At 43.1% G+C, this 17584-nt stretch overlaps 1 protein-coding gene across 1 annotated transcript; it reads left to right on the top strand.

The window, feature by feature from the left end:
* Positions 1–14165: 14165 nt before the first annotated feature.
* Positions 14166–15215, top strand: MOS (MOS proto-oncogene, serine/threonine kinase). The gene has a single exon (XM_030549569.1). It carries the CDS (start codon positions 14166–14168, stop codon positions 15213–15215), a length of 1050 nt encoding a protein of 349 aa, XP_030405429.1.
* The last annotated feature ends 2369 nt before the right edge of the window (positions 15216–17584 follow it).

Below are 17584 nucleotides of genomic sequence, written 5' to 3'. Positions count from 1 at the left end.
GACAGGTTTTGTTTTTTAATAAGGTGCTAATAAAACAGTAGTCTTTTAAAAGGCACATGATGCATCTCTACATGACAGTGTCCTTGGCTCACATCTACCCTGTCTGGAAATGGAACACCAATAGGAGTAAGAACTCCTTGGAGAGGCAGAGTGCTCCAGGAACAGCAAGGATCGCAGGCTTCCTCCTCTCCCCCGCTCACCTGCCCCAAGCTAACCCCTGTAGGCACACAAAGCAAGAGAAAACTAACTTTACTTAGGAATGAATGTGCTGTGAAGAGTAACCCTTCTCTTCTCTCTTACCAGGAAAATAGAGAGGTCATTGGACTCACTCCATGTGCATGCCTGTTCCCCTCACTGCACCACACTGAACATTGAGACAAGTAGCAGTGGAGAGGTGAAAAGACTGGAGGCCGTGGGAGGATTAGTACTAGGGGAATGGACCTGGGGCAGTGGAGTGTCATAGAGATAGAAAGTGTGGTTTGGGAGTGTGGAGAATAAGTGGGTTTTGGGATGTGGGGGTTTAGAGAAGATGAGGGGAAAGGAAAGAAATGGGGAAGAGATTGAGATGAGAAGCCAAGGGAAAGAAATTGAAAGTAAGTACACAAAGGAGGAAAAAACATTCTTTGAAGGGGGAGACTGGAAAAGTGTAGAGAAGCAGAGGGAAGAACACTAGAATATATAACAGAAGAAAGGAAAGGAAGTGTGAAGGATGATAAAAGGAAAGAATGATAAAAGCAATGGAAACCCAGTAAGTTTTCAGTATTTAATATTTTGATTCTGAAATAAAATAGTTCTGCCTAGTGTGCATGTTCTGTAATAAAACAGAATATTTAGGCTGCACAATTATATTTTCAAGTTGGGAAGTAACCAGGGCAAGGTTGCCCCCTTGTGCATGTGCATTACAATCCAGTCTCTTCATGATCTTTACCCTGTATCAGGTAATGCAATATCAGATGTTCCCTACTGCTTTAGACTGATGTGTAGCATCTTGTAAATGTTTCATTTGTGCATAGTTATATTAATTCATTGGCATAATGGTTCACTATGTCTTCAAGAACTTAAATTGGGAAGATAAATTCTGTGATGCATATTTTTAAAATGTAATCAACAGCCAGTCACTGTACAATTTCTTTTCAACCTGCAGCCCAGCCTTCTTTTTATGCAGCTCATGTTATAAGACAGTTAATTGTAAAAGTACTTACATTTTTGCTAAGTGGCTTCTGGTGGTTAAAAAAGACTGAAACATGTTGGGGAGACCACACTACGTTATGGCATTACCCCTGGGTGGGCTATATATGCCACTAACTTTCACTATTACTTTAAACCAGTGATACTCAGACCTTAGTGGTTCAGGAGCCAAATTCGAAATTAATATTACCTAAAAGAGCCACAGTAGTATGAATTCATTGTTTCATTTTGTGTATGTATGGGAGAGAGAGAGAGATTCTCAAGCAAAATGACTGACCAAATATTTTATCAGCTGCAATTGGTTAATAACATAGTAAAAGCATCCTGAGTGGTTAGTAATGAAATCATACAGTGTTTTAATATTATGCTGCAAAGAGCCACAGGAGACACATTAAAAAACCAGTTGTGGCTCATGAGCTTCAGGCTGAGTATCATTGCTCTAAACTGTTCTATTTAATTTATACTATGTTGTGTAAAAATGGTGGTAGTGTGTCCTTTTTCATAGAAATCACTTCTGTGGACTCTGATATACACAGAGTAGTACAGGGTACTAGAAGATGTTATACAGACTGATCATAGAATATATATATATATATAATATACACACATTTAGAACTGTTTGGTCAAACTTAAACAAAAAAAACACCATGCGGACAGACTAATGCTGGAAAATAGTGTTTCTAACTGCCTCCAAAAAAACCTCATATTTTCACTGCATTGTTTCATAGTATAGAAATAAAAGGCTGATTATCACCAGCTATGTTGTTGGGCTTTTTCGTGTTGTTGTTTTTAATTAAAAAAATAAATGGTGATTGGTTTTTTGTTTTTGTTTTGTTACAAGCCCAAGCTGGGTGAGACAGCCAAAGGTTCATATGGATTAAGCTTCTACATCTGATTTCCAAGCAGGCTGAAGAGTTTCTCACAAATATTTGATTTGTTTAAGAGATGGCAACTGCTTATAGAGTGTACTGAGTCCTGCCACCTGTCAGACCCTTACATGTTTTGACAGATACAGTTTCAGCATGAAAGTTCTTCAGGCAGTGACTATGAACATAAGCCCGCCTTCTGGCTTACTGTTTTTATAATAAAATTAAATATAAGGGACATTATGTGATATTGTTATAGGTAACTTCATTTCTCTTCCTTTTCTTACAGAATCAGTGTTCAATTCTAAAGTGGGAACAGACCAGCAAAATATGCCAGGGCGGGAGACTGTACCTCAATTGAACACTAATGTAATGGACACTAAAGACAAATAGCCATGGAATAAAACCCCAAACTCACTGCAATCCTATGCTGGGCAGGTTTACCTACCTCTGACAGATGGCTGAAAGCTCTCTCCTTTTTTACACTTTACTGGCATGACAAGCATTCCACTGATGTATTATGGGATTAGCCAGTGTTCCTACCTCTCCATCTCTTTGCGAGAGGACATCCCAAAATACTTTATACCATTTATTAAAGGGAGCCATAATGCTCATTGTGATACAGATACAGTGCTGGTACTGAAGTAGGAGATGGACCTGTGTTCGTGGTTGTTCATAGGACTGGAAGATGGTAGGCCTCGGTGACACTTTGTTCATTACTACTCAACATCCCCTCACCTACAATGCAATATTCAGATCCCAATCACCACCATTATTACTGTTGTACTAGGACAAGGAGCAGTCAGTAAGGGTATGTCTACACTACAGGATTATTCCAATTTTACATAAACTGGTTTTGTAAAACATTGCATAAAGTCGAGTACACACAGCACAATAATTCGGTGGTGTGTGTCCCTGTACTGAGGCTAGTGTTGATTTCTGGAGCGTTGCACTGTGGGTAGCTATCCCGTAGCTATCCTATAGTTCCCACAGTCACCCCCGCCCATTGGAATTCTGGGTTGAGATCCCAATGCATGATGGTGCAAAAACAGTGTCGCTGGTGATTCTGGGTAAATGTCGTCACTCATTCCTTCCTCCATGAAAGCAACGACAGACAATCATTTCACGCCCTTTTTCCCTGGATTGCCCTAGCAGACGCCATAGCATGGCAACCACGGAGTCCGTTTTGCCTTTTGTCACTGTCACCATATGTGTACTGCAACAGAGGCGGTACTGCAGCACTACACAGCAGCATTCATTTGCCTTTCCAAGGTAGCAGAGGTGGTTACCAGTCGTTCTGTACTGTCTGCTGTGCCATTGTAAATTGGCAATGAGATGACAGTTATCAGTTGTTCTGTACTGTCTGCTGCTGTCATGGGTGCTCCTGGCTGACCTTTGCTGAGGTCGGCCGGGGGCGCAAAGACAAAAATGGGAATGACCCCCTGGGTCATTCCCTCCTTTATGTTGTATCTAAAAATAGAGTCAGTCCTGCCTATATATGGGGCAAGTGTACTAGAGAACCAGTGTATCAGAGAACCAGAGAGCACAGCTGCTCCATGTCAGATCCCACAGAAATGATGAGCTGCATGGCATTCTAGGGGGTGCCCCTGCAACAACCCCACCCGTTGCTTCCCTCCTCCCCCAACCTTCCTGGGCTACCATGGCAGTGTCCCCCCATTTGTGTGATGAAGTAATAAAGAAAGTGCAGGAATAAGAAAAACTGACTTTTTAGTGAGATAAAATGAGGGGGAGGCAGCCTCCAGCTGCTATGATAGTCCAGGCAGTACAGAATCTTTTCTTTAAACATGAAAGGAGGGGGCTGATGGAACTCAGCCCCCAGTTGCTATGATGAGGACGGTTACCAGCCGTTCTGTACCATCTACCAGGAATGACCAGGAGTCACTCCTATTTTTACCCAGGCGCCCCTGGCCAACCTCACCTGAGGCCAGCCAGGAGCACTCACAGGATGATGAGGACAGCTATCAGTCCTTTTGTACGGTACCGTCTGCCACTGGGGAGGGAAGGGGAGAGGATGCTGGTATTCATTTCCCCAGCACCGCATCTACCAGCAGCATGCAGTAGATATAAGGTGACATATAAAAAAGTCAAGAAATGATTTTTTCCCCTTTTCTTTCATGGGGGGGAGGGGGAGTAAATTGATGACATATACCCTGAAACACCCCGGACAATGTGTTTGACCCTACAGGCATTGAGAGCTCAGCCAAGAATGCAAATGCTTTTCAGAGACTGTGGGGACTGTGGGATAGCTGGAGTCCTCAGTACCCCCTCCCTTCCTCCATGAGCATCCATTTGATTCTTTGGCTTTCCATTATGCTTGTCACACAGCACTGTGCTGTGGACTCTGTATCATAGCCTGGAGATTTTTTCAAATGCTTTCTCATTTCGTCTTCTGTAACGGAGCTCTGATAGAACAGATTTGTCTCCCCATACAGCGATCAGATCCAGTATCTCCCGTATGGTCCATGCTGGAGCTCTTTTTGGATTTGGGACTGCATCACCACCCATGCTGATCAGAGCTCCACGCTGGGCAAACAGGAAATGAAATTCAAAAGTTCGCGAGGCTTTTCCTGTCTACCTGGCCAGTGCATCCGAGTTCAGATTGCTTTCCAGAGTGGTCACAGTGATGCACTGTGGGATACCGCCCGGAGGCCAATACCGTCGATTTGCGGCCACAATAACCCTAATCCATATGGTAATACTGATTTCAGCGCTATTCCTCTCATTGGGGAGGAGTACAGAAACCGGTTTAAAGAGCCCTTTATATCGATATAAAGGACCTCATTGTGTGAACGGGTGCAGCGTTAAATCGGTTTAACGCTGCTAAAATTGGTTTAAACGTGTAGTGGAGACCAGGCCTTAGTGATGGAAGCCTTTTGACATCATTCCCAAGCCCATTGTAGTGTGTGTGCCATGTTTACTCAGCTAGCTCTGTGGAAAACCATGATCCTACTCTTAAACTACAATCTTCAAAATCCAGCATTGCCCTTTATCTCTCAGCTGCCCTATTGGAAAAGTAGGGAACCCACAGGCTATTAATTAGCTTTCCAAGTATTTAGGTGCCTCGCTGACATTGATTTCAGTGGCATTTAGGTGCCAAAATACCTTGGAGGATCTGGGCCGTAAATTTGAAGGCCAGAAGGGATCATCTAGTGTGACTGGTGTATCACAGACCTTAGAACTGCCCTGAAATAACTCCTGTTTGAGCCAGAGCAGATCTTTTAGAAAAACATCCAATCTCTATTTTAAAATTTCCAATGATGTTGAATCTACGATAAGCAAAGGGTTAATTACCATCATTGCTAAACATTTACATGTTCTTTCTGCTCTGAATTTGTCCAGTTTTGACTTCCACCCATTAGATCTTGTTGTATGTTTGTCTGCTACACTGAGGAGTTCATTATCAAATATTTGCATTGGCCTAGCAGTTAAATCTTCTAGTACAGTTACCTGAATTTGTCTGCCATACAATGCCCTCATTTCACACCATACCATCTTCATACCGTTAACAGGCTTTGACACTATTGTGGCTTGTCTCCTCAGAATCTGACCCGTGTGCAATCCATGGCAGGGTGGCACATAATAAATTATTTAGAAATGTAGAAAAGCAAAGGGCTAGCTACATATTCTAAATCATCTTTTGAACATGAATAAGGGTGTTCTTATGTTCATCCACTCTCAGCCTAGGAGGGGGAGATGATGAAAAAGGGTCATCAGCTCCCAAGAATAACCTGGGTTGAATCAGCCTTCTGTGAGCACAGTGTTCATTAAGTGCTACAAAGAGAGAGAAAGCCAAACAGACATCTATTAGGCAACACCTTGACTGAAAGTCAGGCGCAGCATATATGACTCATGAATTGTAATCCAGTTGGGATCATCTAGTTTTGACTAATGTACAACACAGGCCATAGGACATTCCTGTATTAATTTCCGTTTGAACAAGAGCATGAGTTTTTGAAAAACATCCACTTTGGATTTAAAAAAAAAACAAGTATGGCTGTTAAAAAATCAAGTAGTGACAGTTGTAGCAGATGTGCTCATTGTGCACATTCAAATTCACATACAACTACTTGAAATGTTTTATTGTTTGCTTCTCCATCCCATCTATCCTGTAGAAGGACCCAAGCTCTGGATACTGAAGTCTCGTGTTCATCCACAGAATTTGGTAACAATTGTAACTGTTCAATTGCAAGATAACCTGTGTATCTCCATTGTCCTCAAATTATGCTATCATTTACACTTTTGCAATCCTACTGATGGCAAAAAGAGTTCTTGAATATAAAATGAGTGTACAATCTGAGGACCATGAGCTTGCATACTGAGGGCAGTATCTGGACTGTAAAATCTTGATTAAGGGTGATAATACATGAATCAGAAAACATAGCTTGACTTTCAAATGCCAAACTGAGGATGCAAGGACTGTCAGAAAAAAAAGTATTTTGAATTGTAAACTGAGCAAATTTGATCTAGAAATAATTGAATCACAAATGTAGAACCTTACAGACATTTTTACAAAAGGATTTTTCAGAGTAGATCTGTAATTCAGGTTAAGGTTGCCAGCTGTCTGTTTTTTGACTGGAATGGCTAGTTGAAAAAGGACCCTGGCAGCTCCAGTCAGCACTGCTGACTGGCCTGTTAAAAGTCTGGTTGTTGGCACAGGCAGGCTTCTAGGGTGACCAGATGTCCTGATTTTATAGAGACAGTCCTGATTTTGGGTTTTTTTCTTATATAGGCTCCTATTACCCTCCACCCCCATCCCAATTTTTCACACTTGCTGTCTGGTCACCCTGCAGGCTTCCTACCCGGCTCCATGTGACTCCGAGGACGCTTCCAGCATCTCTCTCTCTGGCTCCTAGGGCTGGTCTACACTACGGGGGAAAATCAATCTTAGATACGCAACTTCAGCTACGTGAATAACGTAGCTGAAGTCGAAGTATCTAAGATTGAATTACTCACCATCCTCATGGCGCGAGATTGATGTCTGCGGCTCCCCCTGTCGATTCCGCAACTCCGTTCGGGTTGGTGGAGTTACAGAATCGATATAAGCTCGTTCGGGGATCAATATATTGCGTCTAGATGAGACGCGATATATTGATCCCCGAGCAATCGATTGCTACCCGCCGATACGGCGGGTAGTGAAGACGTACCCCTAGATGGAAGGGCGGCCACGGGGGCTTTGCACGCTGCCCCAGCACCAGCTCAGCAGCTACCATTGGCCAGGAACCATAGCCAATGAGAGCTGAGGGGGTGGTGTCTGTAGGCATGGGCAGCATGCAGATGCACATGGTCACACCTCTGTTTAGGAGCCAGAAGGTGACGTCGCCACTTCTCGGGGACTGCCTAAGGTAAGCACCACCCGGAGCCTGCACCCTGAACCCCCTCCCATGTCCCAACCCCCTGCCCCAGCCTGGAGCCCTCTCCTGCACCCCAACCTCTCATCTTTGGCCCCACACCAGAGCCTGCACCCCCAGCCAGAGCCCTCATCACTCTTGCACCCCAACATCCTGCCCCAGCCTGGTGCCCTCTCTGGCACTCCGTCCCGCTAATCTCTGACTCCACCCCAGAGCTTGCACCCCAAGCCAGAGCCCTCATCCTCTCCTGCACCCCAACCCCTGCCCTAGCCCTGAGCCCCCTCCTGCACCCCAAATTCCTCATTCCCAGCACCACCCTAGAGCCTGCACCTGCAGAGCCCCCCTCCCCCCCAGCACCCAAACCCCCTGCCCCCTGAAAATAACCAAGTGAGTGAAGGGCGAGGGAGAGCGAGCAACGGGGGGGGGGTGGATTGAGTGGTGGTGGGGCCATGGAGAAGAGGTGGGAGTGGGGGTGGGGCCTCAGAGAAGGGGCAGGCAAGGGTGTTCATTTTTCTACAAAGTTGTTAATCCTAATTCAAATCCTAAAATGATAAATCTGAATCATTTTGCATGATTTTAAAGCTTTTCAGTAGAAACCTCTATAAATCTCTTCTTGGAAGGTATACAGCAACTAGATACTATAGGCTTGGGTGTATTAGAAATGCAGAGAGAGTTCTTGTGGGGAAGGAAATACAACAAACTATACACAGTTAAATTCCCTGAGGTAAAATCAATTCTAAATGTCAGTTTTGTGCTCGTTTTCACATTTAAGGCCTAAAATATTTCATACTCATCTAAAGCACGAACATCTCTACACCCACAAACACTAGTGCACATTAATCAAATTCCAACTCCACCTAAAGAAAGGGAACAATTGATCATTTTAAAAAAATGTTTGCTAATAACTTGCTATGGATTCCCTACAGTGTCACATCTTATCTGGGTCTGTTGTTTAGACTGTAAGCCCTTCCAGGCAGGGACTGTGGTGGTTTGTTTTTACTCTTGTACAGCAACAAGCACATTGTCAGAATTTAATTTTAATAACAAATATAAACATGTCCTTAGATATCACTGAGGGCAAACAGCAATGTTCACTGGGACTGATCCTGCATTCCTTTTGCCCTGGAACTCTCCCTAACTCGTAAGGGAGGCTTGGGTGTGCCCCAAATGCAGTATCAGTGGTCACTTTTTAGAAATATTGCACTTAACTGAGGATTGATCTTCCAGATATAAATATTTTTTGCCATAGATGATTTCACACGTCTTATACTGCAGCTCTCATGAAATAGGACAGATTGCAAAATTGTCATTTTAAAGATAAACCATGAAACTCTGTTTTTAAAATTCCTTGTTACGTATCTGTTCCTTATGACACCTTAAGAGTTTAAAGCTGAATTGTACCCACAACTTCCACTATGCTTTGCAGTTAATGCAGCTTCCTCTCTCTTTGCAGGAGTCTAGAAAGAGAAGCCATTTGTTGGTGGTCTGGTTGTGCTTCCTCTTCACGTGCGCTAACGTGGTGACATAGGTTGCTATGAAAGGCTCCTTTGGAGGAATTGCATTGGATACAGTAGAACTGCTGTACTGGGAATTTTATTAAATAAAGGGGAGTGCTCCCCCTCCTGGTCAATAAGGATCATGCCACCAGATATAGAAAATGGTTGAATAGATAGGCATATTCATCAGGGTGCAATCTCTTTCTCTTTTCTGTACTTGGGTAACTGGGCCCAAACAATGGAGGGGTTTGGGAATAAGTATAAAAAAGACACTCTTCACTAATGTGCTGTGTAATGTATTGTGCAATGTTACTATTATATGAAAATCAAAGTTATTAAAAGTCGGTTTTCTTTCTAAAATTCTGCTTTAATTACATTCAGACTGAAAGAGGCCGAGGATCCCTCCTCATTCCCTGCATCCTCCCCCCCAGAAACTACTGTCATGCATAGGATTTAGTTTCCTCAAGGGAAAATACATTTGGGGACCTAAAGAGCTTTAGTGTATACCTCTTCATTACCAAAATCTAATTCAGTGAACACCAAGAGAATAATGCAGTTTGCTTTCTCTGTGTGTTCATGTTTTGGGGACGGACATCATCAATGTGGAAATCATAACTGTCTAACATTACACAGAAGATGACGGCAAATCAAATGACTTGATTGACTTTGAATGAGCTAATGAGTGGAGGGGAGAAGAAACTGAACCATCAACACCCAAGCAGAAAATCCCATATAAAATTACTTTGAAAAGGACTTTTAAAAGAAAAAAATAGGGTGTACTACTTGAAAGGTGCTTAATCAAAAAGTGTAATGCGTTTAAATGAGTTGATTTTAAGAAATTGGTGCCCTTAAATTTATTCCTCCTGTTCTTCAGTCTAATACTTTTCCTGGCTCAAAAACCAGAAGCTTGACCTTATTTTATTTTACAGGTACTGCGTGCTTGTAGTGACCTTTGAGGTCAATAGGGTGTGGCAGTACCTCTGAAAAACAGAAACATGGGGGTGGGGTGGGGTGAGGTGAGAGGACAAAGAGGAGTGGAAGAATTCACGTGAAGGGGAAATCCTCATTCTTGAGGAAGAGAATGTTCTTAATTTAAATATTCCTCTATATAACCCCCCAAACCTCTCATCCAGCATTCAAGAGCCTGTCTTGGTATGCTGGAAAGCATCTGTAGCAAACAGGTTTCACCCACCCAAAAGATCCCAAAGTCCCATGAGAATCAAAAGCAGGGACTGTCTGTATAGGTGACAGCACAGTGGGACCGTGACACATTACTAGAGCTGGTAGGGGCTGCCATAAGAGAAAAATAGTAATTAATTAATTAAAGTCTCCTGTCTACATTATAGATTCCTCTATTTACTGTCCACATCTCTTCCACCTTATCTCCTCAGTTTTGCTAAAATTGGTATCTGCACAGGAGTTGGCATTCACTACTTGAACACCCAGAAGGTAACAACATGCCTTATGTCTAATTTATGAATTGCACCCAAATCTGCTAGGCACTTTACAGACAAATAAAAGACAAGTTCCTACAGGGGTGCTGGAACAATTTTTATAGTGGGGTTGCTGAGAGCGATTGAACCAAACTGTAAACCCCATATATAATAGAAACCATTTCAAACCAGGGGGTGTGGCAGCACCCCCAGGATCCCTAGTTCCAGCACCTATGTGTCCCTGCCCCAAAGAGCTTACAATGTAGCTAAACACACCATGAGACACGTGAAAACAAAACTCAAAGGAAGTGGGCTAGGGAAAGAGGAGGACAAGGGTTATAATTATAGGGTCATGACTTTGATTTGGGGGTTGAATACATATTGCCGGGGGGTTGATTTGTCTGCTGCTGTTTTATTTTATTTTGATTTAAACACAAATAAAAGCATAGAACCATTGCTCTAGGGTGCCTTTTTGACACTATTATTATCATTGGTTATTCCCTAAGAAAAACCACATTCCCATTCCCCCACACACACTCCACCCTCTCACCACCATCATAATTCTTCTCCCTCACCAAAAGCCAGGGGAAAGAGATAGGCTTTGCAGCATGCCCTAAGGCCATAGCTTTAGGATATTTTGAATGAAAGTTCCAAAGTTAAGACAACTCCCCAGCCCCCCGATCACTGTGGACCCAGCCTCCTATCTTTTATAATGAGCTCAAGTGACTTTACTGACCACAAGTGTGGCAGCAGGGCACAGTGGGAGAGGTAATTTCACAAACAGGCAGGTCATTTAGGCCATTATAGGTCATAACTAACACCTTGAAGTCTATTTAGAAGCTAACAGAGATCTGCAGAATGTGGAGCACTGGTGTTATATGCTGATCCATGATACTCAACAAGTGAACCACCAAGTTTTCACATCCGCTTCAGTGGCTTGATGGATTTAATACATAGCTCCTCAGAGAACCTGTTGCAAGGTGGCAAAGGCATGGAACACAGTACTGAGCTCCATAACCAGAGGAAATGGGCATGTTTGTTGTGGTTTTACTATCCGTTTTATTTTATGAAAATAGGATTAAAAATTATATATTTGTGGAAGGGGAGCTTGGTGGGATAGGAAGAGTGGAAAGGAACTATGCAAGCACAAAAAGATACGGAAGAAAAGTGGGGAGAGAGTCTGAGAGGGCGGAAAAGAATAGAGTATTGATAAGGTGAAAGAAAACGGGGAGGGAGAGAAGAGACGAAGATAAGCACAGATGTGAGGGAGTGGGAGGAATCACAGTGAATAGAGAGGGAATCAGAGCAGGATGGGAGCCAAACAACCAATAAGTCTGTCAACCAGTAAGCAAAAAATGATGATGACACTAGGATGCTGCTGGGGATAGGAGGGTGAAACATCCAGTCTCGCTGTTGGTGGTGGTTACTCAGCTACACAGAGATCTGTGGCTTTCAGGCTACCCCGGGGCTCCTTCTGCTGCTGGGTTTCCACATAGAGGATGTGAATTGGGATCCAGCTCCTTGGGAAGCTGACATTGGAACCCAGTGGCCTTGGGTAGCTGCTGCTGGGACCAGTGGGTAATTGGGGCCCTCTGGTAGGCCCTGTCTTCCTGTCTGCACCCTGTGCTGATTCTGGACTAGAAAGAGCACTGAGAACAGTAGTCTCAAGCCACCCCAAAGCTGCTCCTGCTGCTAGGCTCTCATAAGAAGAAGGAGGGAGAGTGGGGGGGAGGAAGCCACTGGGGTCCTGTGTTCCAGGGAAGCTCCATCTGGGACAAGAGATGCTGGAAGAGCCTCATTCATCCCTGGCTCTTTTCTGTCTGTCTAACATAATACAACCCCATATTGTGCCATCCCAACCAGTTTGTCTACATTGTTCCCAGCTGACCCATTCCCAGTAGGAATCTGCTGTTCCATAGAGCCAGGAGATAACCCCATTCTCATTCACCTCTGGTCCAGATTCCACAAGTTTGCTTGAAACTAGGATGTTCCAAAATCAGATCTCTCTCCTGACAGACCAACGCTGATACAGGCAGCACCCATGCAGTCCCAGCACTAAGCTGGCTCTCATTTGTGGGTTGTCAGAGACTGAAGTCTTTGAGGCCTGCTTGGCTGGCTACTCCAGAGTTCAGGGAGGGTCAGAGGAGGCCAATGGGGATATCAGGCATTCCCTCCTGGACTGCTCACAGGGACATCTGTAAATGCAGTCATGGTCCTTTCTGAGGGAGAGAATGCATGGTTGTACCTGTCTGAGAGAGGCGTGGTCTTCACTACACTTTGAATGTCCCTTGAAGCCACTAGGCTGCTTCCTGTGCATCCTGAAAAGAAAAAGGGTCACAAAAACTACAACAACTGTTGGAGCAGCATCAGTCAACAGAGTCAGTGCAGGCCAAAGCCCAACTCAGAGGAAGCAGGAGCTAGCACTTCAAGGAAGTAGGTGCTAAGAACTAGGGGCTAGATTTTCATAGGTGTTTACATACATGAAGTTGCAGATAGGAGTCTAGTGGGATTTCCAAAAACACCTAGTCACCTAATTTAAACCAATGGGATTTAGGCACCTAGGCATTTTTGAAAATCACACTAGGTACCTAGCTGCAACTTTAAGCATCTAAATCCCTTTGGAAATCTGTCCTAGATGCCCCAGTGCATCAATGAATATAGCGGGTGTCTAGAAAAGAAAGAGTTGGCACAAAATGCTCTGAAGAAATAAGAGGAAGAGATTCAAAGCTCCAAGGCACTACAGAGTATTTGGCCCAATTTGTCACAGTTACCCATTGGAGCATCTTCACTCACCAAAGTTCAAAGGAACTAGTGGGGAACACTTGTGGATGCTTTCATGCACTCCAGGGCATATAAGATGCCTTGTGCTAAAACCAATGGTTCTAGAACTTTGAGATGGAGGCGTCAGCACAACTATATCCTGAGAGAAATGATTTTTTTCTTTCTTTTTCAATTATAGTTTTTTGTTCATTTTATTGTATTTATTAACTATACTTCTGGGTAAGTGTCGTTTTATTTTCCTGACAGAGCAGCTCCAGTAACTCCTCCAACTTATTTACTACACTGGATCTAAATAAAACATTTATCCTCCTACTAAGCTGACCGGGTGAAGTGAAATGTTATGGGAGGACTAGAGAGAATCACTATTCATTTATTATTTACTACTTATAAATAAATGAAACATTACAACATTTTGCCTTTACTCTGATATTATCCTTGTCTCCCTCTGTACTGACTTGGGCATCCAAGTAATTTTGTTTTGTACCAGTTATATTTAGGTGGCAACTAATCATTCTCTTAACTAACTAATCAATATTAGCTTTCTCAGTGTCAACTGCTTCCACTAATAATAGCTGACAAGTAGTTAATGCACCTGGTGACTATCATTCTTGCCTACAGAGAAATATTTTACTTGATCACTGTGGTCCATTTACTCTTGGGATATTTTCTAATGACATTCAGTTGTGGATATTTTAAATAACATTTTATCTTATGAAGAGAAATGATACAAAAGGCAAGTATCCCATAATTGAGTTAACATATTTTAGCCTAAACCCCATTTGTATCAAGGAGCTTTCTTTAAAAGCCTTGATTTGTTTTCCTGAGTGCAATTTGTTTTCAGTGTTGGATAAAAATGTTGGCAGCTGAAACTGATTGGGGTTCAGCTACCTGGTGACACATGCAACTCATTTGGAGAGACAGAGAGAGCATAAAAGAGGCTGGAGGGGGAATGCTTCTTTTCTCTTTTTTAGGAGGCTATCAGCCTTTCTGTTTGTATGTTATTGCAGCTCCTGTTCTTATTCCCAACTCACTATGCCTTCCCCTATCCCTCTTAATCGTCTCCTGCCTGTTGAGTTTTCCCCCTCTGTGGACCTGCGGCCCTGCAGTAGCCCCTTGGTACTCCCTGGAAAGGGTGGAAAACTCTTCTTGGGAGGAACTCCTTCACCGAGGGCTCGTCGGCTGCCTCCACGCCTGGCCTGGTGCTCTATAGACTGGGATCAATTGTGCCTCCTACAGCCCCTGGGCTGTGGGGGCTTTGGGTCTGTCTACAAGGCCAGCTACCATGGGGAGACAGTGGCTGTGAAACAGGTGAAGAAGTGCAGCAAGAACCGGCTGGCATCACGGCAAAGTTTCTGGGCTGAGCTGAATGTGGCCCGCCTACACCATGACAATGTGGTACGTGTTGTAGCTGCTAGCACATGTGCCCCTGCCAGCCAAGACAGCCTGGGCACCATCATAATGGAATACGCGGGCTGCACTACCCTGCACCATGTCATCTATGGCACTGGCTGCCTGCAGGGAAAGGGAGAGGATGATGGGGGTGGATGTGGCAGAGAACCCCTAAGCATAGCTGAGTCCCTGGGTTATTGCTCTGACATTGTGACTGGCTTAGCCTTCCTCCACTCACAGTGCATTGTGCATCTGGACCTGAAGCCTGCTAATGTGTTCATCACCGAGCAGGGGGTGTGTAAGATTGGAGACTTTGGGTGCTCCCAAAAGCTGGAGGATAGTGTGTCTCCAGGTCCCCAGCTTTACCAGCAGGGGGGCACATATACCCACCGTGCCCCTGAGCTCCTGAAAGGGGATCAGGTCACCCCAAAAGCAGACATCTACTCTTTTGCTATCACCTTATGGCAAATGGTTACCCGAGAGCAGCCTTATTTGGGTGAGCGCCAGTATGTGCTCTATGCTGTGGTGGCCTATAAACTACGTCCATCTCTGGCTGCTGCAGTCTTCTCTGAGTCAGCCTCGGGCCAAAGACTTGAGACTGTCATTTGCAGCTGCTGGAGATCTGATGCAGAGGAGCGTCCCAGCGCAGAACTGCTTCTTCAAAGCCTCCACTCCCTGCAGGATAGACTGTAGCAATGTAGCAGGTTCTGCCGTGTCTTTTTTTTTTCCCCTTTTATAGCTGACTTTTTTTCTTCTCCTCCTTATTTTGTGTTGCTGCATTAATGTGTGGTGGATCTGACCCTTGTTTCTTTCAAAGGGTTTAAAAAAAAAAAACTACCTGTTGTGAGATTTCTATAAATAAAGTGATTAAACCCAGCTTGGTCAGTGTTGAAGAAAAGAATGGAGGTAAGACTATCCAAAATAAGTCTGCTTTTCTGGGACTGGGCTCTGTCCTGCCTTGCTCAGAAGAAACTAGAGAATGAATCCAGACTTTTAGTCTGTTTCGAACTTTGTTTTTTGAAGGGTGAGGTATAAGGGTGTGTTAAGTCCTCCTTGTCATCTTTTTTTTTTTTTTTAAAAAAAGAAGACATTTTTATAAATGCCTCAAACTAGAGTGATGCAAGTCATGTAATAATCTGGCTAATTATTTCCAAAATGTGAGATTGGGGCAGCGTTTTAAATTGCCTCAAAGAAACTTCTTATATTTGTGTATTAATGGCCTTCCTTTTCATTCCCAATTTCCCCAAACAGATATTGATCATACATCCTATGAACAGATGTACAGAGAGCAATGAAACATTGAGTATAACTGAAATCTATCTTCCTCCACTTCCTCAAATGTCATCTCATTTTATGTGAAATGGGTTAGGACTAAAGCTATTGTGTAGCTTGTTTGCCTGTTTAGCAATCTCCCAATGAAATAAGGTGGCTTTTTCATCAATCTAAAGTTTTCAAGGTAAGAAACGGACTCTACAAATGCTGTATTAGCAGGTGTATTGGGTTAAGAAAAAGATGCAGTGTTGCCAACTGTTATAGTGAATCTATCTGTATTTGATGGCCCCTTTACTTAAAGCACCAGCCCCTGGAGTCATCAGAGAATCACAGCTTTCACATATTAAGAAATAGTTTGTTTCTAGTCACCATGCTGCAGAGAGTATGGAAAAGGTAAACCCAAAAGGATCAAAAAACTGAAAGGAAATAAAAAGAACCCAACATTTTAAAAGCCAAACTCATGACTTGAGGGGGGCCTGACTCTCAACTTTTAAATGCTTGGGGTTGTCACTAAGGAAGACCATTTAGAACAGCTGGGAAAAAGATGCCCTAACAACATTAACATTTTTAGTGATATTCTAATTGAGAAACTGCCACCACTAGATCATCTCACTTGTGTTGCTTGCTTTACTGTTATCTCCCCTTCATCTTATCCATCTATTGTCTTTTCATAACCTATGCTGTAAGCTCTCAGGGACAGAGACTGTCTTTAATTATGTCCGTGGAGTGCCTAGCATAATGGAGCCTTGATTGGTGTCACTGTAACTGATGATTACAGCACTAATTGTCCAGAATGTAACTCTTATTTAGAACTATGAAGACTAGACTGCTATAGTTTGTGCTTTTTCAGCTCTTCTCTTTATGCCTCATTAACTGAAGGGGGAAAGTGGTGGTGGTTCAGTCCAATTTTGTTTTTTCTCATTCATCTCCATTCCTTAAAGGATTAATGTATCACAGGTCAGAAAATGACTGATCTGTTCATGTCTCAAGAAGTCTTGGAAAGGGGTAATTGTGAATTTTGAGGTGGAAATTCTAGTCTTAATATCAAAACATCTGTAGTGTGTTCATTCTGTGATCAACACATTTAAAGGTACTTCTAAATCTCTTAAATTATTTTATTAAGGAGGTTTTTGAAAAGCATACTGAAGTCTAGAAAATCCTAAAGATTGGTTTTTCTTCATGCTTCTTGTTTCCTTCAAAACATGCTTTATGGAGGTTGTGTATGGCAATTTACAGTGTACACTGATCACTGTGGCTTGCCCTATAATACGGTACAACTTATGTCTTATAAATTGGGATTGTCTTATGAATTTTAACATGGATTTACCATATTGAGTCAATTGACTGTCTTGGAAAGGTGCTGACCAGAGTGCATTTAATGTAAAACCTACTTTAGAATATAATCCCCACCAAACTATCCACATAAGGGACTAATGGTCTGCAGACATCAAATTTTAAGAAAGTGACACCTAGTGTTCTGAGTGCAGAAGAACACCATAAGACTAATGGATCTCAACTTGTATTACAGTAGCTTCTGATAGTTTGTGTCAAGAGTGGGGCTTCCTTGCAGTAGGTACTGTACAAATGTTTACTAGTCTTTTTAGAAAGACTTGTCTAAACAGACTGAAGTGTCCTGGGTGTATAGGTATCAAGTTGAAAAACAAAAACCTTTCAGACTGTAAGCAACTTCCCCCCCCCCCAACCCCGACCACCGCAAAAAAAAAAAAATCTTCTTCCAAGTCAGTGTAGCAAGACAATGAGGGGGCTGGACAAATGCTATGGCTGCCTGA

Source organism: Gopherus evgoodei, chromosome 2 (genome assembly GCF_007399415.2).
Source record: "Gopherus evgoodei ecotype Sinaloan lineage chromosome 2, rGopEvg1_v1.p, whole genome shotgun sequence".
Taxonomy (NCBI): Eukaryota; Metazoa; Chordata; order Testudines; family Testudinidae; genus Gopherus; species Gopherus evgoodei.
This window is presented reverse-complemented; position numbering and strand designations above follow the sequence as displayed.